The sequence below is a fragment of the Oryctolagus cuniculus genome, chromosome 7 (assembly GCF_964237555.1).
Source record: "Oryctolagus cuniculus chromosome 7, mOryCun1.1, whole genome shotgun sequence".
Taxonomy (NCBI): Eukaryota; Metazoa; Chordata; class Mammalia; order Lagomorpha; family Leporidae; genus Oryctolagus; species Oryctolagus cuniculus.
Window position 1 is genome coordinate 9918024 of NC_091438.1, and position 17860 is coordinate 9935883.

Genomic DNA, 17860 nt, shown 5'->3' on the forward strand with positions numbered 1-17860 from the left:
AAGACGCTGGGTCAGAAGCAGAGCACTGACTCAAACCGGCACTCCAATATGGGGTCTTGGACACAAGCGGCGGCTTAACCTCACGTAGTCTGCTGAGCGGCCGTGCTGGCCCAGACCTGACGCCTTTTTAATAGCAATTATTAACACACTGCAGCACCTGTGCTTGGCAGCACTGCCTCATAAGATGAGCATAGCAGGGGCCAGCGCCGTGGCACAGCGTGTTAAAGCCCTGGCCTGAAGCGCCGGCATCCCATTTGGGTGCTGGTTCGAGTTCCGGCTACTCCTCTTCCGATCCAGCTCTCTGCTATGGCCTGGGAAAGCAGTGGAAGATGGCCCAAGTGCTTGGGCCCCTGGACCCCCATGGGTGACCCAGAGGAAGCTCCTGGCTCTTGGCTTTGGATCAGCTCAGATCTGGCTGTCGTGGTCATTTGGGGAGTGTGGCTTTACCCACTTATGCCACAGCGCTGGCCTCTGATTGTAAAAATTAGATGATGAGTGATTTTTTTTCCTGTGCAATTTAAAATCAAATAAGCATGCCGTTGGTTACTTGGGACAAGAAAAAATTTCGAAAATGAAGTAGAAAAATTAGAAAATGGATTGTAAAGAGTTCGTTGAATCCACTTTATCATATGGTCTTTAATAATCGCTGATTGAAGTTTCTAGATTCAGAATGATCTCTCCGTGTCACACCTTTGCCTCTCAGCATGGGCCATGCAGGCCAGAAGCTGCCTCCAGCTCATTGGAAATGCAGAAACCAAAATTCACTGTTACAGGCTTCCAGGCTGATTCATATGCACATCAGAATTTGAGAAACACTATATCTGTCCTGTAGTGTTGACACAATAAATTTCCTTAGGAGGGGTCCTGAGACAATGAGATTGTTAAAGGGCCAATGCATCCTTGTTTTTCTAAACTACATGAAAGTAAGAGGGATCTTCAAAAAGTTCATGTAAAACACGTGTTGTGCAAAAACTGTACGTGGGTTTCCCTTCTCTTTCATCAGAGACCACAGTTTTAGCCCAGTGCAGCTAAAAGTCTTGCTTGCCTTTCAGGTCGTGCCTCTAATGCACATCTTTTTAGAACATTAGGTGTGGCCAGCGCCGCGGCTCACTAGGCTAATCCTCTGCCTGCTGGGCCAGCACACCAGGTTCTAGTCCCGGTCGGGGCGCCGGATTCTGTCCTGGTTGCCCCTCTTCCAGGCCAGCTCTCTGCTATGGCCCAGGAGTGCAGTGGAGGATGGCCCAAGTGCTTGGGTCCTGCACCCCATGGGAGACCAGGAGAAGCACCTGGCTCCTGCCATCGGATCAGCGCGGTGTGCCGGCCGCGGCAGCCATTGGAGGGTGAACCAACGGCAAAGGAAGACCTTTCTCTCTGTCTCTCTCTCACTGTCCACTCTGCCTGTCAAAAAAAAAAATTAGGTGTGTGACACAGACACGCACAGCATGGCTCAGCCATCCTGTTAAAGCTGCGTGGTTCCTTTTCTCACTTTTGGTCCTGTTCCTTTATGGAATATACTCGGCATAGGGACTTCAGAGTTCATGGAAGACGGAATGAAATGATGTTTGTTTTGGTGTAACACGTTTTTGACATCCATGCACATCCTTCACATTTTAGTGTAGGTTAAGAACGTCCCAGCTTCTGATCCAGCTTCCTGCTGGTGTAGGACCTGGAAGGCAGCTGGTGATGGCGCAAGAACTTGAATCCTTGCCACTCAGGTTTGGGGTTCAGACTCCTGGCTTTGGCCTGGCCCAGTCTCAGCTAGTGGGAGTGTTTAGGGAGTGAACCAGCAGGTGGAAGATCTCTGTCTCTTTCTCACTTTGTTTCTCTGCCTTTCAAATACAGTACAAATAAATGAAGCGGATGGCTACCATGTGAACTTTTCTGAGACTCGCCTCTCCGTTTGCGTTTGTCTTCTGGTGGAGAGTGGCTGTTCACACCTGCAGGCGTTAACATTCGAGACTTTATCTGCTATTTTTTTCTGAAGCTTTTCTTTAACTTTGTATCTATGGAAACCAGCTCAGAAATGCTTTCTTCATCCAAAAGCATAATTTGCCAAATATCCTTATTTTGAAGACATTGTTCCACTTCAGGAAATTGTCTGAGGACAAAAACACAGGGTGATTAACACGCCGCTCAGGATAAACCTCGTGGAGGTCGATGCTATCACAGCTTAAATTAATGAAAGAGGAATGCATAATGCTGACAGCCCATTTCCCAAACAGTAACTCCTGGGCTTTAAAAACAAACAACATAAATTCTGGTAGATTTCCTGAATTTGGTACCATTTCCTGTTCTCCAGAGAGTTTAAGTAAATCTGTGCAATTAGGAAATTGAAACCAAGGAAGTTACTAAGAGTGTTAGTTTTCTTATTCTTTAAAAAAAAATTCAGAACTTATACCTGACTCTTTGGCTACCTCCTGATGTGGGACACAATGGTTCTCTTGGGGGAGACCCCGACTTTGCATAGGGGAGGAGTTGAAAGCAGAGCCAGTTTCAGAAGAGTGGCCCCTGCTTTGAACAGTCTTTACAGAAGACAGTGCAGACGTGAGGCCCGGTGTGGACAGGTCAAGAACACTGGGGGGTGGGGCGGAGCTTGAGGAGCCCTGCTTATCATTTTCATGGGCTCCAAGAATCCCTCTCTTCAGTAAGGCACCTGTTCCTTGTCCATGTGGGTGGGCATCCCCAGGCACCTGTGTCCCGTGATGCCTTGTGCTGCACCAGCATGGAATGTGGGCTGAACAGAAGGCCACCTCTTCCCTCCCCACACACACATACACCCAAGGCACTGGGACCTGCACACAGAAGCGGTTCAGTGGTGAGTCCCCAGGTTCTGCAATGGCTGCAGTAGAAGAAACCTGATGTGTGTTTGCTAACATAATTAGCTCAGAATTCACAGCGTAAAGGCATCGCACAGGCCAGCATCGCCACATCGTTTAGGGACGCATCCTGTAGTCTAAGACCCCAGTTGCCATGCGGTCCTGAGGCCAGAGCGCCAGTCTTCCCACTCTGAGGGGGAGAATCCCGTGTACCTGGCACTCTGGGTGAACGTTCCAGAATGCTTCAAGTGAGTGCCTCCCTTGATGGGGCCTTGCTTTTGTGTCCCTTCTTTCTTGGCCTCTGCCAGGATTTCACTGCCGACTTCCTCTGGTCTGCATGGCGACTGTGTTCTCCCGGGGTTCAGCCTGTGCCGGTCGGTCGAGTGATGGATCGGCTCCGGAGTGAGTATGGAAAGCTTCCAAACCACTGGGCCGTTGTGTGGCCGGCCTGGGTAACTTCAAACCATACGTTGTCTACTGCCTTTGGCCTGAGAAAAGTAATAGGAGCTCGCGTTGTGGTTGGGATCCTCTGGATATCCAGAGATTGTGGTCTTCCGTGCCCCGCTGGGAAGTTCAGCCAGTGCCGGTGTGAATGATGGAGATGCCAGGGCCCTCTCGTCTCCAGAAGCTTACGAGCTCTCGGTGAGCACTGTGCCTACCTGCCCGTCCCGAGGCTCATGGCCTCTCCACAGCCTGAGCTGACGTTCGCGACGCCTGAGCCCGGGAGAAGACTGGCTCAGACAGACGATGCCCTCACCACACGGGGTGATCCGTCACGCGCTGTCAGGCCAGCAGAGATAGGGGTACTGGTGCGGGCGGCTTGGCTGGCCTTGCCTCCGCACTGTCCATCCACAGCCGGTACCATCTGTCTCTTTCCCCTTCCAAAGTTGGCCTCCAGAGCAGATTTTGTAACCCAGTCAGAATGAAATAGAACAGCCTGGTCTCCTCTAGGTGCCCGGAGGTTCTTAGCATTTTAGGGTGGAGGCCCGGGCCTCTTGCTGTGGGTGGGAGAGGGCAGTGGGTTGGCAGTATCAGAACTGGGAAAATCACGGTGGGTGAGGGGCAGGCACCCCTCTGCAAATCCCTCCGAGCTGTGTCCCGGATGTGTCGGGGTGGGGGGCAGGGAGGGAGAGGTAGGTCCTGGACCTCCTAACAGAGCCCCTGACCCAGCCTCCTAGGGAGGGAGCCCTGCAGGGTGTGTGGGGACACTGCAGGGACTGATGTCACCAGGCTGCAGGCCTGGCTGGGGCTGCGTAATTAGAATTCCCTCTCACGCCGGAGACTGGATGTGCTTCCGTCTCAGGCACTGCACGTCCCCTGCATCTGGTGGCAGGGGTGAGCACTGTCGCTCGCCTCCCGGAGCGCTCTCTGGGAGTCCAGCAGCAGTGACGGGCGAGGCCAGGGCCAGAAGCCACCTGTGTGGGTGGACCCTGGGAGTGGAGCTACAGCCTCTCCTGCTCCCTCCCTCCCTGCGTTGTCTTTGAAACAGCAATCGCAGCCGGAACCCGAGATCTAGGGCGAGGGAAGCAAGAGGCTGTGACCTGTGGTGTGCACTGCCTTAGATAACGGCCTCGGAACACGAGTTTCTGGCTGCTCCCTCCTCCCCCGGGGGCAGAGCCTGGCGGGGGCAGCCCAGCCGCGGCGGGTCGAGGCCCTTTAATCTCTCGCTGTCTTTCAGGTCCTTTTCTAAGAATAGGCGTTTCTGAATGTAGAACCGGGTTCCTGTCCCTGCCTGGATTTCCTGTCCTGATTGAATGCAGTTTGGGGTTTGATAGAGACATTCAGTGAGACTCCGTGGTCCCAACAGTGCCGGCTGCTGCCATGATGGTGCCAGAACCATGACAGTGGCCACCACCTGGGCACCAGGACCCTGTGCCAGGCACGGCCGGGGGCTTTATTCTCACAGCTCCTGCCAGGTGAGCAGAGCGGGTCCCTACTTAGCTTTGGGAAAGTGAGCCAAGGTGTGTGCCTGTGATATGGAGAGGTGGGACTGGTTGGCTTCCTTACTAGGAAGGAAATGAACACGGGTTTTCCAAAGACCATCTCTTCATGTCTGACACCGCTCTTTGTAATGCTGATGGGCTTCCTAGCAAACAATGCAAGCTAATAAAATTCCCTGTAGCCTCAGGCTATCAGCACGCCTCAGGTGTTCTACCAGGGAGGGAAAGATAAGGCGCCTTTGATGAGAGCCACTGCTCTGACAGACCTTGGCTCTGAGAAATGTAATTGATGAGGAATTACCATCAGCCGGGGTCTCTAATATCAGTTAATTGAAGGACCGACTCCAGGCGCAAGTCCCGGGGTCTCCAGGGGTTCAAGCACAGCTTTTCTCGAGTTTTCGGAGGGAGACGAGACAGAAACACAAAATAACAGGTCGTGAGGGGCAGTGGGTGGTGAGGGTCACACACCGTGGGCGTGGCGAAAGGCTGAGGGGCCCCCGTGGGTCACCAGTGGTCCGTGGGGGCTTGGGAGTGTGGCGAGGCTTTGCCAGGGTGTTGAGCTGGGCCAGCAGCAAAGGCAAGGTCTCTGTTACTTCGCGTGCAGCTTTTTAGATTATAAAGTCTCTTGTTCCTTGCTGAAAGTCGAACAGTATTGGAGTGCGTGACACAGAAGTGAAAGCTGTGATGACACAGGTGACAGTGTTGAGCCCCGGGGTCTGGATGTCAGACGTCTGTGACATCTTGGGTCACTCTCAGATGCCAGCTCACATCAGGTGGGTTTTGGGGGTCTCTGGGAATTGTTTAACATGTACTTCTTGGCATCCGTGTGGCTGTCAGGGATGGGGGTGAGGCTGGCTGTGTTACAGGAGCTGTATTGGCTGCTGCTTGGCAGAGGACCCCAATCCCCCCACCTCTTGGGCCATGCCTCTGCCTCTGAGCCTCAGGTGCCGCCCCTGCAGCAGGAGGAACTGCGGTCTCAGAGGAGGTGGGCGACCTTCCTACTGCAGAATAAGGGGCCAGGTGTGGGCCAGGCAGCAGCCCAGGCCTCATGGGAGATGATAAGAAGGCGTATTTCTTTTCTTTTCTTTTTTTTTTTTTTTTTTTTTTTTGCCAGGCAGAGTGGACAGTGAGAGAGACAGAGGACAGAGAGAAAGGTCTTCCTTTTGCCGTTGGTTCACCCTTCAATGGCCGCCGCGGCCAGCGCACCACGCTGATCCGAAGGCAGGAGCCAGGTGCTTCTCCTGGTCTCCCATGGGATGCAGGGCCCAAGCACTTGGGCCATCCTCCACTGCCCTCCCGGGCCACAGCAGAGAGCTGGCCTGGAAGAGGGGCAACCGGGACAGAATCCGGTGCCCCGACCTGGACTAGAACCCAGTGTGCCGGCGCCGCAAGGCGGAGGATTAGCCTAGTGAGCCGCGGCGCCGGCCAGAAGGCGTATTTCTGTAGGCAGTCAAAACGGTGCTTGTTACTCAGCTCCGGGACCAAGGGCTTGATTGGGGGCCCCCGGTATTATCACAGAGGTGTCCTGGAGGGAGACCCAGCCACGGAAGTCCCAGGAGAGCTGGGAAAGCTGCCTGGCAAGCTCTAACACACCCATCTGCCCCTTACGTTTGCTTTTCCTTCGCAGGTCAAGCATCACACACGTGCACTGTTTCAGTGTCTGGAGTCTGGGAGCTGAGAAAGCAGCATGCAGCAGGAAACAGTCCAGGTTAACGGAGAGCAAACAAACGAGGGGCACCACCCATCCTGGGCTCCCGCTGGGCCGTGGCCAGACAGGGCCCCTGCTCCCGGGCTGTTTTTCCGTGGGTTCTTTTGGTTTCTTCAGAATCTGCTGTGGGCTCTGCCCCACCGTGGGCTGCAGCAGCATGGTTCTCTCGTTAGTTTGTGGGTAGAGCAGACCTTGTGTGTGCAGGGTCAGGAGGTGGGGGGGGGGTAGCAGGAGAGGGAGGTGAGGCAGGTGTGGTTAGAGGAGCAGAGTGGAGGGGCCCCCGGGCTGGGTCCCGGCCTGCTGCAACCCCTGTGATGTGAGGGCCCTCCCTGCTCCCTGTAGGGGGCCTGCACAGGTGAGGATCAGAGCGGGGAGAGGATTTGGGAGAGAACAGCTCAGTGTTTCACTGCTCCTCTGTCTCCCCAGGTGCAGACGCGTGTGTGGGACTCACGTCCCCCTCTTACCTGGCACAGCTTGGAACAGTGGGGAACATCATGTTTTGGAGAGAGGCGGACAGACCAGGCTTTGTGTCTGGTTTCACCAGTCCCTGGCCGGCTGGCTGTGGGTGTGTGCCTGACCTTTCCAAGTCCTGCTTTCTCATCTGTAGAACTGGGAGTGGTGGCAGGTGCACTGCAGGCTGTTGGAAGGGCCGGCGACGGCCAGAGCCTGGCTCCAACCGAGGGCAGCTCTCGGCTTACTGCATGGGGTACGGGGCGAGGTTTCATGCTGTGTTGTTATTTACTGCACCCGAGAACTCAAAGAGAAGAGCAAACACTGCAGAGTAATGGGAAATCGATGAGCGAGAACACTTTGTTATTTGTGGAAAATCACCACGGGGAAAACAGTAATATACTTGCTATTAATATATGCTGTTTAATCCACATGGCAGATGGATTTTGTTGTAGTTTTCATTAGTTACAACACTAAATCATTTATGGTTTTTCTAGCATTATCAGCTCTCAGGAAAATTCGGTGAGAATATTCTTGGATCCTGAGAATCTTCCAGTTGTTTGTAGCCGAGCCCAAAGCACCGATCCTGCTCAAGGGGTCCATCTGGGGAGAGAATTCATTGTCTTGGGGACCTTTGTCTCATGTTAGGTCCCCAGAACTATCAGATTCTTGGGCATCTGCATTTGCCTCATCTCGGGGCTTTGACAAAACTCTGTGAGTGGGGCCAGCGCTATGGTGTAGTGGGCTAAGTCTCCTGCAGCACCAGCAGCCCATATGGATGCCGGTTTGAATCCCAGCTGCTCCACTTCTCATCCAGCTTCCTGCTAATGTGCCTGGGAATACAGCAGAAGATGGCCCAAGTGCTTGAGCCCCTGCACCCAACTGAGAGACCTGGAAGAAGCTCCTGGTTCCTGGCTTTTGTCTGGCCCAGCCCTGACTGTTGGGGCCATTTGGGGAGTGAACCAGCAGATGGAAGACCTTCCTCTCTCTCTCTCTCTCTCTCTCTCTCTCTGACACTGCCTTTCAAATAAATTTTATGTATTTAGAAGAGCCCAGGAAAGTCCCTTAAGTTTTGGGCCTCTGCTCTCTGCCTGTGTCACACCTGGAAAGAAGGCTTTGAGGAGGAGGGGGTGAGCAGGGGAGGGGCGGGCCAGGTGTGTGCTGAGCCGTTCTGCAGCCTCCAACCAGAGAGGCAGGCTGTGCCTCCGTTCAGGGCTGCTGTGTTTCTACAACAAGAACAAGCCCTTTGTGAACAGCTAGGAGTGAGAGGCAGATCTCGTCAGGATTTTGCAGAAATGGATCCATTTTCTTTCTTTCTTTCTTTCTTTCTTTCTTTCTTTCTTTCTTTCTTTCTTTCTTTCTTTCTTTCTTTCTTTCTTTCTTTCTTTCTTTCTTTCTTTCTTTTTTCACAGGCAGAGTGGATAGTGAGAGAAAGAGACAGAGAGAAAGGTCTTCCTTTTTGCCGTTGGTTCACCCTCCAATGGCCGCCGCGGCCGGCGCGTTGCCGCTGGCGCATCGCACTGATCCGAAGGCAGGAGCCAGGTGCTTCTCCTGGTCTCCCATGGGGTGCAGGGCCCAAGCACTTGGGCCATCCTCCACTGCACTCCCTGGCCACAGCAGAGAGCTGGCCTGGAAGAGGGGCAACCAGGACAGAATCTGGTGCCCCGACCGGTACTAGAACCCGGTCTGCTGGCGCCGCAAGGTGGAGGATTAGCCTAGTGAGCCACTGTGCCGGCCAAAGTGGATCCATTTTCATCTTGAAGATGGTAAAAGGCAAAAAGACAAGATAATGTCAAAATACTGCTTACTGTTCTGAGAAAACGAAAGAGAAACTTACACTGAGAGTATCATTGTGTGTGCATATGAGCATTTGTGTGTATGTGTGTGAGTATGTATACGTGTGGAAACATGAGTGCATGTGTGTGCACATACATGAATGCATAGGATTGTGCACGTGTATGTGTGCACGTGCTTCTGCAGCTGAGGGAAAAATATATGAATTAAGGAGGAGTGGCCAGGGCCCCAGAGCCCTACTGTGAACTGTCAGCCAAGGGAGCAGTGGGAATTTTGGAAATGCCATGTGTTTTCTTTTTTTTGAGAAAATTTATTTTTTTGACAGGCAGAGTGGACAGTGAGAAAGAGAGACAGAGAGAAAGGTCTTCCTTTGCCGTTGGTTCACCTTCCAATGGCCGCTGCGGCCAGTGCGCTGCACCGATCCGAAGCCAGGAGCCAGGTGCTTCTCCTGGTCTCCCATGCAGATGCAGGGCCCAAGCACTTGGGCCATCCTCCACTGCCCTCCCGGGCCACAGCAGAGAGCTGGCCTGGAAGAGGGGCAACCGGGACAGAATCCGGCGCCCCGACCGGGACTAGAACCCTGGGTGCCGGTGCTGCAGGCTGAGGATTAGCCTATTGAGCCGTGGCGCCGGCCAAAATGCCGTGTGTTTTCATGGAAAGGGTAGATAATACATCACAACTAGGGATTACTGGTCTGCAGCATTGCGCACCACACGGTTCAGGGCCAGGTGGGCCGCTTTGGGTGTTCTTCAAGGACTTAGCTGCTGGCCTCCGTGCAGTGACCGGCCTTTGGTGTAGACCATCGGCGAGCTGACCCCCGGACCAGGTGCAGGAGCCCGTGTGAGGTTGGAGGACGTGGGGGTGAGCCAAGTGTCTGCCCGAGAATTTTTTTTCCTTGATGACTTATGGTCATGATCACTATTAGTAGGTAGCTGCTGTTTAAAATGAAATGTGTTCTTGCTTAATTTTAGAGCAAACAGCAAGACAAATAAATTAGAAGTGAAATTAGCATATTGACTGGCGGGGTGAAATACGCCCAGCGTTTGCGGCTCCAGCAGTAAATAACTTGAGATCCTGCTGTCGCCGTCGCCTCCTCTCCCGGGAGCGATGCTGGGCTCTCTGACGCTCTTCTCATCCGTCCTTCGAATGGGTCAAACGGGGCAGGGTGTCCCTCCAAGGTCAGGATCCAAGTGTGCATCGCCATGCATGCCTCGTTCAGCCATGACTCAAGCAGGGACAGGAGGAGCCCAGAGCCCTTCCCGGCAGAGTTCTGTTGCCATGGGACAGGCAGGGTTCTGCGTGTGAGGCCGTGTCTGACCCTAGTGCAGTGGCGTGTGTGCACGTGTCCCTGTGTCCTGCCTTCCTCAAGGTCATTCTCCTGGCACCGGAGCCCCGCTGTGGTGACGCTGGGTGGAGAACTGTGTCACCAGCAGCAGCACGGCCAGGATGCGGAGCGGTTCTGTAGCAGTGTGACGTCACCCTTCGCAGAGTCCGCACGTAGCCACGTCCTGGCCGTGCCCAGCCTGTCCTGGCTGCTCAGGCGCTTGTGAATGCCGAGGGCCTGGGTGCTGGGAGGCCTAGTGGGCGCCCCAGGGCCGAGCCTCTGTCTGGACTACAGTGAGGGGTCTCGAGGGTCAGCGGTGGGAGAGCCCCAAGGTCGCTTTGCCTGGCCCTGCCTCCAGTGCTCACGACGCTGAGACAGTAGGGCCTGGGGGGCTTTCTCAGACCCCTGATGCTGTGGGGGAATGGCCTGGCATTTGGGCTTCCAGCTCCCCAGTGCTGGTGCTGCTGTGCCAGGTGTCCCCTGGGAAAGTTCACTGCCGATTGCCTTCCCGGCTGCTTTGCCATTTGCACACCACGCTGTCCGGCTCAGGTGCTCGACGGAGGGAGGAACGCCTGGGGGGCTTTCAGACAGCCAGACTCTGCTTAGCTCGCCTGGTCCTGAGTGCCTGCTCGCAGTGGGCAGTTTGCCCGGGGCAGTGTGGGGCAGTGTAGGCCAAGGAGCCAGCTCACCTTGGTTTCTTCTCCTTTGGGGAGGTGATAAAGCTGTCACTTGCTTGGTGAATTCATGGTAATTCTGTATATATTTAGTTCTGCAATGATGCTCATGCTTTTTAAGGTTAGTTTATTTATTTGAAAGTCAGAGTTACAGAGAGATCTTCCACCTGCTGGTTCATTCCCCAACTGCCTGCAACAGCCAGAGCAGGGCCAGGCCAAAGCCAGGAGCTCCTTCCAGGTCCTCCTTGTGGGTGGCAGGGGCCCATGGACTTGAGCCATCCTCTGCTGCTTTCCCAGGCGCATTAGCAGGGAGCTGGATCGGAAGTGGAGCAGCCGGGACTCGAGGGGGCACCCGTACAGGATGCCAGTGTTGCAGGTGACGGCTTTGCCCACTACGCCACAACACTGGTCCCAGTGATACTCATTTTTGCTTGCTGTGCAGATGGTGTCTTGTGCCTCACTCAACTCGTTTTTGTGTCGTGTAATTGCATACTGTAGCTCTGAGGATTTTACGCCAACGTCCTGGTGGGGAGTTAACGACTGGGAGCTCTAAGGCACCTCTGAGAGATGGATTGCCTTTGTAACTCAATGTCAGTTCCTTTTCTTCATCCATTGACTCCGGGGCACCTGCTGGCTACCAGACACATGGGCAGCCGCAGTAGACATGGTAGAGGTTAGCAGGTGACATCTCTGTGGTTCCTGCTTGGCGGTGCTCTTGGCCAGGAGAGGAAGATGTGGAGGAGTCCTGTGATGGGTGTCTCACCTGGGCAGTCACGGGAGATTTCGTGGTGGACTCCCGGGTGGGATGTAGTGGCTGGACGGGACTTTGCCAGTTGGAGAAATGGGAGTGAAGACCTTTTCTGCCTCGGCAGGAGTGGGTTCTCGGTGTTGCTGGAAGGCCTGGGGAGCTCAGCGTGCACGCGGCTCTTGTTGGCTTCTGCCCCTTGGCTGTGCCCCCGGGGCCCCCAGCTTCCAGTGGCGTCTGCTGCTCTGGCTGCCGTTGGCCCCCTGCACCCTCTCTGTTTTCTTGAAGCCCTTTCTGGGTCTGCGGGACACACAGCTGACCGCCAGCCTTCCCCACCTGCCCTGGCCTCAATGCCATGGGCGAGTGAGTTTGAGGCGGCCCCACCTTCCCGGCTCACATGGAGGTTTCCACGGCTCTTTCTAGGTGTGGACAGAGGCCCCGCAGCCAGGAGCCGCCTCTCCTCCCGCGTCTCCCCCCCCCCCCCCCCGAGGGCGGAGGCCCCGCCTCTCTCCTTCCTATCTCTTCCCCCTCGCTCCTCCGTTCTCCTTTCATTTCCCCTCCACCATTGCTTCCTCTGTTCATTCTTCCTCTCGTCTGTGCAGCTCCAGGTGTGCATGCGTGTGAATTAGGCACACGATGCTCAAGAGAAGGACCGAAGGTCCTGGCCCGTTTCTGATGTGGACGGCGCTGACCTTAAGCTCAGCCAAGCATCCCCTGGGAGTGGCACAGTTAGCGTAGAGGAGTAAGCTCAGGAGGGTGTCTGTCTGCGTGGATCTCCATGCCCATGTGTGCCTGCGAGACACGGGGCACCCGGAGCAGCTTCCTGCTGGAGACATCGGCCCAGGGCATGCAGGGGCCTATGGTTCTGGCTGCAGGATAGTCAGGCCTGTCTCAGAGATGCCAGATCAGAGTGGCCCCTGCCTGGCTGTGAGACTCTGCAGCCGCAGGTGCCTGGGCCGCCCCTTGTTCCTCCTCTCACCGACTCTGCTGTCTTTTGTTTCTCTCGCCCAGGCTGCCTGTTCGAGGATGGCCTTTGCGGACCAACGGAGGCCTGTATAAATGGTAAGTGTGACGTCCTGGATGTGTGCAGCTGGGGTTCGGGGTCTGCTTCTCTTTATGACGGGCTCCGGCTGTGTAGACCGAGGGGCCTCCAGCCCCGCCAGGTGCGGTGTGTCTTGTCTGGGGCTCCTGGGGAGAACCGCGGCACTGGGGCTCCTCTGGATGCCGCATCAGTGGCGGGGGAGGGGACGTGGATCCTGCTGTTTGTATGCGGTTTCACGGATGTGCGTCTTTGCCTGTATCTGGGCTGCGGCACTGTGGGGCGGTTCATGCGAAGCTTGGCAGCAGTCGGGGTGGCGTCCGGAGCCGTGGACAGTGGATTCCTGTGTGCCGGAGCAAGACTTTGCTGGTTTGGAATGGACACACCTGCCCTGACCTTTCTCACCATCAGCGTCCACCGTCCTGACCACCGATTGCTTTTCTCGCTTCTCCATCCTCCTGCTGGTTTTGTTCCAACAGTGAGGTTTTCATTCCTGTTGCCACCTGCTTGCCTGTCTTATCAGATAAAAAATATCTTGCTTTAGAGTAGGGTTGATGCGCACACGGGTGGCAGTTACAATACAGGGAGTGTGGGAAGTCCGTAGAGAGCCAGCATTGGCCAGGGGCTACTCCAAGGGGAGGGATCAAGCCAGAGCATCCACTAAGACACGTCTGTGACTGCTTTACCTGCAGTCAGAGTGGATCCGCACTGGCCCATCCTCTCCCTGCAGCTCTCTGCCCCGCTCTGTTTTTAGGGAGATGGGGTGGGTTTGACTCCTGCAGGTTCTGCCTGCCCCGTTGATGACCTGGCACAGGTGTCCCCCGGCACCTGGACTCTGCACAAACACGGGTGCTGGTGGGCAGGGCCCACTTGGCGGAGGAAGGCATGGGCCTTGGGGCATGGCCCAGCAGGGCTGTTAGTGTTTTTGAGCCCATTCCACATGATCCACAGATGTCTGAGCTCGGTGTGCGCTGTTAGAGAGAATGTGCTTACGGCGTGAGGGCCCCGAAGGCAGTCGTCAGCCCCCGTGTGTGCAGTGGTGGGACCAGCCCTGGGTCCTAGGCCAGGAACTTCAGGGCTGGGGACCACATGCTGGTAGGAAGCAGAGCTGATGCCGAGAACTTGGAGAACACACTGTGGACGGTCTGGAGTGTTCTGCTTTGTGCTTTTTCCTTTTTCTGGGAGAAATTTCGGTACAGAAGGTGATAAGTGCTGGCCTGGATTAGAAGACAAGTAGGGCCGGTACTGCAGCTCAACAGGCTAATCCTCCGCCTGCAGCGCCGGCACCCTGGGTTCTAGTCCCGATCTGGGTGCCGGATTCTGTCCCGGTTGCCGCTCTTCCAGGCCAGCTCTCTGCTGTGGCCCGGGAGTACAGTGGAGGATGGCCTAAGTCCTTGGGCCCTGGACCCGCATAGGAGTCCAGGAGAGGCACCTGGCTCCTGGCTTCGGATCAGCGCGGTGCGCCGGCCGCAGCGGCGGCCATTGGAGGGTGAACCAATGGCAAAGGAAGACCTTTCTCTCTGTCTCTCTTTCTCACTGTCTGCTCTGCCTGTCAAAAAAAAAAAAAAAAAAAAAAAAAAAAAAAAAAAGGAAAAAAAAAGAAGACAAGTAGAAGAGTAGTTGCACAGGTCACAGTTCATAGTGCAGGGACAGGTGGGGGTGACGGGTGCAGCTCTGGCCAGCTGCTGGCCTCCTGCTCAGCCCTGCTTTGTGCTCCTTGGAATGCACCTTAGCCAGCTTGTATTTGGAAGTTGCATTTAAGAAAAATAGTTATTTATTTTGAAAGAGTTACAGAGGGAGAGAGACAGAGAGAGAGCGCTTCTATCCACTGGTCATTCCCCAGATGACCTCGCTGGCCAGGACTGGGCCAGGTCAAAACCAGGAGCTTCATCCGAGTCTCCCACATGGATGGCAGGGATCCACATGCCGGGGCCATCTTCCACTGCTTTCCCAGGCCATTAGCAGGGGGCTGGATGTGAAGTGGAGCAGCGGGACTCAAACTGGTGCTTATATGGGCTGCCGGGTCACAAGGAGCAACCTTATCCGCTATGCCTCAATGCTGGGCCTAAGAATTACCTTTTTTTTAAAAAGATTTTATTTATTTATTTGAAAGGTAGAGTTATAGACAGTGAGAGGGAGAGGCAGAGAGAAAGGTCTTCCTTCCATTGGTTCACTCCCCAGATGGCCGCAACAGCTGGAGCTGCGCCGATCCGAAGCCAGGAGCCAGGAGCTTCTTCCTGGTCTCCCATGTGGATGCGGGGACCCTAGGACCTGGGTCATCTTCTACTGCTTTCCCAGGCCACAGCAGAGAGCTGGATTGGGAAAGGAGCAGCCCGGACTAGAACCGGCACCCATATGGGATGCCAGCGCCTCAGGCAGAGGATTAACCCAGTGAGCCACGGCGCTGGCCCCACCAAGAATTATCTTTTAAAACATACGTTATCTGCCTGGATTCAATTGATTTTGATGATAAAGGAAGCAGCTGTGTGTGTTTGTATGTGTGTTTATGTGCGCGTGTGTGTAATTGTGTGTGTGTGTGTGTGTGTGTGTGATTTAATCTGTCGCCTCAGTGGAAGGCAAGAATCCGTGGTGGCCACAGTCATTCTCGGATTTTTTTTTTTCCTTAACCTCAGCCTGCCTCCCTGACATGAAATTATATTAAGATAATAGCTTTGAATTCTTTGGAAAAGAAAAACAATTTAAATGTAAATTGTAAACATAAATATTCAGGCCTTGATTTATGGAAGTGGACAACATTTGATATTCTGTCTTACACAGTTAAGGCCTAGGAAATAGCGAAGTGGGCACCGCCCAGTCTCACAAAATTGTGCGCATTGTGTAGCTGATGGGAGGAATAAAAAAACTGTATCCTGCTGCTCCGAGCCTGGATTTATGGTTGCCACGGTGACTGTATAATTCAGCCTGACAGCTATTTGGGGTGGAGAGGTGTGGCCAGGCAGCCACCATGAGGACAGATGCAGCTGCACTGGGGTGAGCTGCGGAGTGGAGTCCAGAATGTTCCATCGTCAGATCCAACATCTGTCTGTCAGTCTGTCTCTCCTCCTCTCTTGCTACCTCACTCTCCTTTCTCGGGATACAAGTAGAAACATATAATCCTATTAGCCTGTATGTTTTTTTTTTTTTTTTTCAAAAAAAAACCTTGTTAAAAAAATAAACATTAAAATGTTTGGGTGGAATAAGATACTTTATAAAGTAAAAACATTAATGTGTTTACTATCTCACATCCATTAGGATAGCTATTAAAAACATTGGTAAGGATGTGGAGAAAGTAGAACCCTGTGTCCTGTCAGTGGGAATATAAAATGGGCTGTAGGAAAACAGTGGTGGTGGGGGCAGGCGCCGCGGCTCACTTGGTTAATCATCCGCCTGCGGCGCCGGCACCCCATCCCATATGGGTGCCGGTTCTAGTCCCGGCTGCTCCTCTTCCAGTCCAGCTCTCTGCTGTGGCCCGGGAAGGCAGTGGAGGATGGCCCAAGTGCTTGGGCCCTGCACCCCATGGGAGACCAGGAGAAGCACCTGGCTCATGGCTTCGGATCAGCACGGTGCGCCGGCCGTAGCGGCCATTGTGGGGTGAACCAACGGCAAAAGGAAGACCTTTCTCTCTGTCTCTCCCTCTCACTGTCTGTACCTCTACCTGTCAAATAAATAAATAAAAATCTTAAAAAAAAAAGACAAACAGTGGTGGTTCCTCAGAGGACTGGGATCCGACTCCCCTTGCCTGCAGCCAAGCCACTTCTGGGTGTAGACACACAGGAACTGGAAGCCGGGACTGGAAGCCGTATTTGTACTCATGCTCCCAGCAGTGTTAGTTACAGTAGCTGTAAGGGGAACAGCCAAGTCTCCATGGCCAGAAGAATGGCCAAGCACAGCATGGTGTATGCAGAGAATGGAATACTACTCAGCCCTAAAAAGGAAGGCAGTCCTGACACCATGGGTCACACATGGGTGACCCTCGAGGCCACACAGTGCAGTGCAATAAGCCAGTCTCCCCTACATGAGGTACCCCGAGTGGTCAGATGCACACAGAAATGAGTGTGGTGCTTGCCAGGGGCTGGTGGGGGGCAGGGGGAGAAGCCGGAAGTTACTTCTGGTTGGCATGGGGTTTCAGGTTGAGACAATGAGAGATTTCTGGAGGTGATGGTTGTACAACACTGTGAATGTAATTAATCCTGCTGACTGCACACTTAAAAATGGCCAAGATGCGAACTTTTACATAGACATTACCACAATAAAAAAAAACTGAAAAATTAGAACTCTAATTTTGGTTGTTAGAGAAAAAAAGCTAAGTTCTGACAACTTAGCGCTTTTTTAAAAAAAGATTTTATATATTTATTTGAGAGGTAGAGTTACAAAGAGAGGGAGAGACAGAGAGAGGTCTTCCATCCACTGGTTCACTCCCTAGATGCGGCCGGAGCTGCACTGATCCAAAGCCAGGAGCCAGGAGCTTCTTCCGGGTCTCCCAGGCATGTGCAGGGGCCCAAGGACTTGGGCCATCTTCTACTGCCTTCCCAGGCCATAGCAGAGAGCCACAGCGCGGCCCCCTGACAGTATGTCTTAAGATTGGGTGATTACAACATCCTGCAGCAGGTTGCAGGAGAGAGAGCTTAGATGTGGTCTCATAGCTGTCCTACATAATGGAGAAGTGGGTTTCAAAACAGTTTCTTAAATGGATTTGCTTCCATGGTCAGTAAGTAAATGGGACACACCTACAGCAGATGGTGTGTTCTAAAAATAACTTCTAAAGGTTTAATAATCTGCTGTTCCATGTGTAAGGAGACCGGGGAAAGCAAAGGCAAGAAGAAGGTCACTCCTGTGTCAGGAAGCGAGACGTCAGCGTTCACATGCTGCTTGGGGGGAGGTGAGCAGTGCAACCAATCTGGAAGTCAGTTTCCCAACATATTCAGGTGCCTCAGAAGCACCAGAGTCCAGGACCCAGAAATGTCATTTGTAAGAATATATTTTTGGGCCAGCACTGTGGTATAATAGGCTAACTCTCTGCCCGCGGTGCCAGCATCCCTTACGGGAGCTGGTTCGAGACCCGGCTGCTCCACTTCTGATCCAGCTCTCTGCTGTGGCCTGGGAAAGCAGTGGAGGATGGCTCAAGTCCATGGGCCCCTGCACCCAGGTGGGAGACCCAGAAGAAGATCCTGGCCGAGCTCCGGCCATTGCAGCCATTTGGGGAGTGAACTAGCAGATGGAAGACCCCTCTGTCTATCTCTCCTTCTCTCTGTAACTTGCCTCTCAAATAAATAACATCTTCAAAAAAGAGAATATATTCAAGTACAAAGCTGTTCTTTGCAGTGATATTTGTGCTAATTTTAAGAACAGTGGACAGATTTTTAACATTTA

General features: G+C 53.8%; 1 protein-coding gene across 1 annotated transcript in view; it reads left to right on the top strand.

Moving 5' to 3' along the window:
* The window catches only part of PTPRN2 (protein tyrosine phosphatase receptor type N2), a 1115035-nt gene that overhangs the window by 99733 nt on the left and 997442 nt on the right, over nucleotides 1–17860 (top strand). The window contains exon 2 of the mRNA XM_051857048.2: nucleotides 12463–12513. Within this exon, the coding sequence (XP_051713008.2) occupies nucleotides 12463–12513 (51 nt within the window). The remainder of the gene's footprint in view (nucleotides 1–12462; nucleotides 12514–17860) is intronic.